Consider the following 3,868-nt stretch of genomic DNA (forward strand, 5'->3'; position numbering starts at 1 on the left):
ATTGACATTTGTTCTTTTCAAATCAGAACATTGAATTCAGGACATTGAATTCAGAACATTGAAATCAGGACATTCAATTCAGAACATTGAAATCAGAACATTGAATTCAGAACATTGAATTCAGAACATTGAATTCAGAACATTCAATTCAGAACATTCAATTCAGAACATTCAATTCAGAACATTGAAATCAGAACATTAATTCAGAACATTCAACTCTCTCTCTCTCTGTCCTCTGTCGCTGTCTCTCTCTCTCTCTCTCTCTCTCTCCTCTCTCTCTCTTCTCTTTCTTGTCTCTCTCTTTCTGTCTCTCTCTTTCTGTTCTCTGTCTGCTTCGTCTCTGTCTCTGTCTCTCTCTCTCTCTTTGTGCTCTCTCTCTCTCTCTTCCTCAGTTTGTGAGCTGCTGTATGCAGTGCAGTGGTGAGGGAGATGGACTATAGTCCTGCTCTAGTAACAGAGTACTACACTATGTTGAAGGACTGGGACCTAACAGAGCGTATAGACAACCAAGGACCAGCCACTGATATACTGGACACACTCTACAGCAGGTAAACATGTGTAACTATCCTATAGTATAGATGCAGGTAAACATGTGTACTATCAATGTACACTCTACAGCAGGTAACATGGGGTGAGGTCTGGTAAAGTTGCTCACCGATTTTTATTTTCTCTCCAAAAACCCATCACCTGGTGATATTAGTGGGGTGTGGCTTAAGGCATATTCATTCTACAGTCTTTTATGTGAGTTTCGGGAGTGAGGTCAAAAGAGGGGACAGAATTTTTTCTGTGAAAGATGTTTAAAAACTAAAATGGTAATTAGATCCGTATCATTTAATGACTCTACAGAACTACAGATGTTCTGTTGAAATAACAGGACTGTGGTCCTCTGATCTCTCTCTGAACCTACTGTAATAACTAGTGATTACAGGCTGTTGTTAAATGGTAGAACCTACTGTAGCCAGCTAGTTAGCCGTGTGCTTTTTTTCATTCGTGACCAAAACATGTTCTATTTTTCAGTAGATATGGGAYTGAATACACGGAGCAGGATATCAAAGTGAGGGATGTGTGTAATCTCTGTGGTCCTCTAGGTGTGTGTGGGTGTGTGTCGGTGCTGTTGTGCTGTCTCAAGGCCTCTACACCAGTGCAGGAGGAGCTGCTAACAGCTGTACTGGCCACCATGATGGAATGGAGAAACAGCAAAGAAGACTGGTTTCTATTCAGCAGGTAGGAGGGAGTATACCCGTCTGTCTCCCTGGCTGGCTAGCTGAATCTGTCTGGCTTGGTCCGTCTTTCTGCCTGTCTGTCTGGCTGGGTGTCTGTCTGCCTGGCTGGCTGGCTAGCTGAATCTGTCTGGCTTGGTCCGTCTTTCTGCCTGTTTGTTTGTCGCTCTGTCAGTTTTTATTTTATTTCGGTTTTCGTTAAGGACCAGGTACAACATCCCATTGCACCAGATTTAGAGAAATATTATCTATTTTTTTTATTATTAGCTATTTTTATCTTTCTCTCTGTCTTTCTGTCTGTCTCTCTGTCTCCCTGGCTCGTCATTGTCTGGCTGGCACGTCTGTCTGTCTCTGTCTGGCTGGCTGGCTCGTCATTGTCTGGCTGGCTCGTCTGTCTGTCTCTGTCTGGCTGGCTGGATCTGTCTGCCTGGCTCGTCTGTCTGTCTCTGTCTGGCTGGCTGGCTCGTCATTGTCTGTCTAGCTGTCTGTCTCTGTTTGTCTTGTGTACTCTCTGTCATGTTGTGCTCTTCCCTCTCTGTCTCCATTTCTCTCTCTGATGTGATGCACAGCAGCCATTTAGTGATAGAAAGCTCACCATGTTGAAATGGAGTGAACTTTTACCCTTTAATGTCTCTGTGTTCCAGTGGTCTGTTAAAACCCTTTACCCTCTGTGTTCCGGTGGTCTGTTAAAACCCTTTACCCTCTGTGTTCCAGTGGTCTGTTAAAACCCTTTACCCTCTGTGTTCCGGTGGTCTGTTAAAACCCTTTACCCTCTGTGTTCCNGGCTCAGTACTCTACAGGTGCTGTGTCCCTATCTGACCACAGAGGAGAGAGAACGTCTCATTTCCCTGGCTGCCGCTGGCATACTCAACTGGCAAGAGGACCCCAGTAAGAACACACATAGATACTCTCACACACACAGACGCTTCAGTGTCTGTTCACTATTTTTTCTCTCACTGACCAGAAAAGAATTTCTACTGGCCCTGACATGGTGTCGTTAAAATGCATTGGTGTCATGCAGAAGCCTGTAGGTTGGCATGCTTTCTCTCTATATTGGACACATTTCACTGCACATATCTGTTGTATGTGACAATAAAAACATGATTTAATTTGATTCAGTAGTAGGCTACATTTGGTTATTATACAAAAAACAAAAATATAAACGCAACATGCAACATTTTCAGTTTTTTTTACTGAGTTACAGTTCATATCAGGAAATCAGTCAATTTAAATAAATAAATTAAACCCTAATCTATTGATTTGACATGACTGGCCAGATTTCTTTTTTCTTTTTTTAACCTGTCTCCTTCCCTTCATCTACACTGATTTGAAGTGGATTTAACAGGTGACATCAATAAGGGATCATAGTTTTCACCTGGATTCACCTGGTCAGTCTGTCATGGAAAGAGCAGGTGTTCTTAATGTTTTGTCTACTCAGTGTATAGGCTATTCATCAACGTAGCCTATTTTGCGTTGATGAACAAATATAATCTCAGGGACTGTTCAAACAGTAAACCAAACAACGAGAATCCCCCTGAAAAGGCATTTTGTTTAGCAGTAATAACTAGTGATTACAGGCTGTTGTGAAATGGTAGAACCTACTGTAATAACTAGTGATTACAGGCTGTTGTTAAATGCTTGAACCTACAGTAATAACTAGTGATTACAGGCTGTTGTTAAATGGTAGAACCTACTGTAATAACTAGTGATTACAGGCTGTTGTTAAATGGTAGAACCTACTGTAGGTAGCCAGCTAGTTAGCGTTTGGCTTTTTTTCATTCGTGACCAAAACATTGTTCTATTTTCAGAGATATGGGATGAAACACGTTTGAGCAGGATAATCAAAAGTGAGGATTAGATGTAATCCTGTGGTCTCCTCTAGCAGTAGTAATGTGCGGTCGCACTAGTGTCGGTGCCTGTTTGTGCTGTCTCAAGCCTCTACACCAGTGCAGGAGGAAGATGCAACAGCATTACCTCGGCCACCATGATGGAATGCGAAAACAGCAAAGAAGCACTGGTTCCTATCTTCAGACAGGTAGAGAGGGAGTATACCCGTCTGTCTCCCTGGCTGGCTAGCTGAATCTGTCTGGCTTGGTCCGTCTTTCTGCCTGTCTGTCTGGCTGGTGCGTGTCTGTCTGCCTGGCTGGCTGGCTAGCTGAATCTGTCTGGCTTGGTCCGTTTTCTGCCTGTTTGTTTGTCGCTCTGCAGTTTTTTATTTTATTTCGGGTTTTCGTTAAGACCAGGTACCAACATCCCATTGCACCAGATTTAGAGAAATATTAATCTTATTTTTTATTATTAGCTATTTTTATCTTTCTCTCTGCTTTCTGTCTGTTCTCTGTCTCCCTGGCTCGTCATTGTCTGGCGGCACGTCTGTCTGTCTCTGTCTGGCTGGCTGGCTCGTCATTGTCTGGCTGGCGCGTCTGTCTCGTCTGTTCTCTGTCTGGCTGGCTGGATCTGTCGCCGTGGCTCTGTCGGCGTCTCTGTTGGCTGGCGGCTCGTCATTGTCTGTCTAGCCTGTCTGTCTCTGTTTGTCTTTTGTACTCTCTGTCATGTTTTTGCTCTCCCTCTCTGTCTCCATTTCTCTCTCTGATGTGATGCACAGCACCATTTAGTGATAGAAAGCTCACCATGGGTTGAGAATGGAG

The 3,868-nt window shown here is 43.5% G+C and overlaps 1 protein-coding gene across 1 annotated transcript in view; it reads left to right on the forward strand.

Moving 5' to 3' along the window:
- Window positions 1–3,868, forward strand: part of ltn1 (listerin E3 ubiquitin protein ligase 1) — a 78,884-nt gene that overhangs the window by 63,840 nt on the left and 11,176 nt on the right. Inside the window, 3 exon segments of the mRNA XM_070440099.1 lie at window positions 393–419; window positions 422–548; window positions 1,012–1,224. Of these exon segments, the coding sequence (XP_070296200.1) occupies window positions 393–419; window positions 422–548; window positions 1,012–1,224 (367 nt within the window).

The sequence above is a fragment of the Salvelinus sp. IW2-2015 genome, unplaced genomic scaffold (genome assembly GCF_002910315.2).
Source record: "Salvelinus sp. IW2-2015 unplaced genomic scaffold, ASM291031v2 Un_scaffold2219, whole genome shotgun sequence".
In the NCBI taxonomy this organism is placed as follows: domain Eukaryota; kingdom Metazoa; phylum Chordata; class Actinopteri; order Salmoniformes; family Salmonidae; genus Salvelinus; species Salvelinus sp. IW2-2015.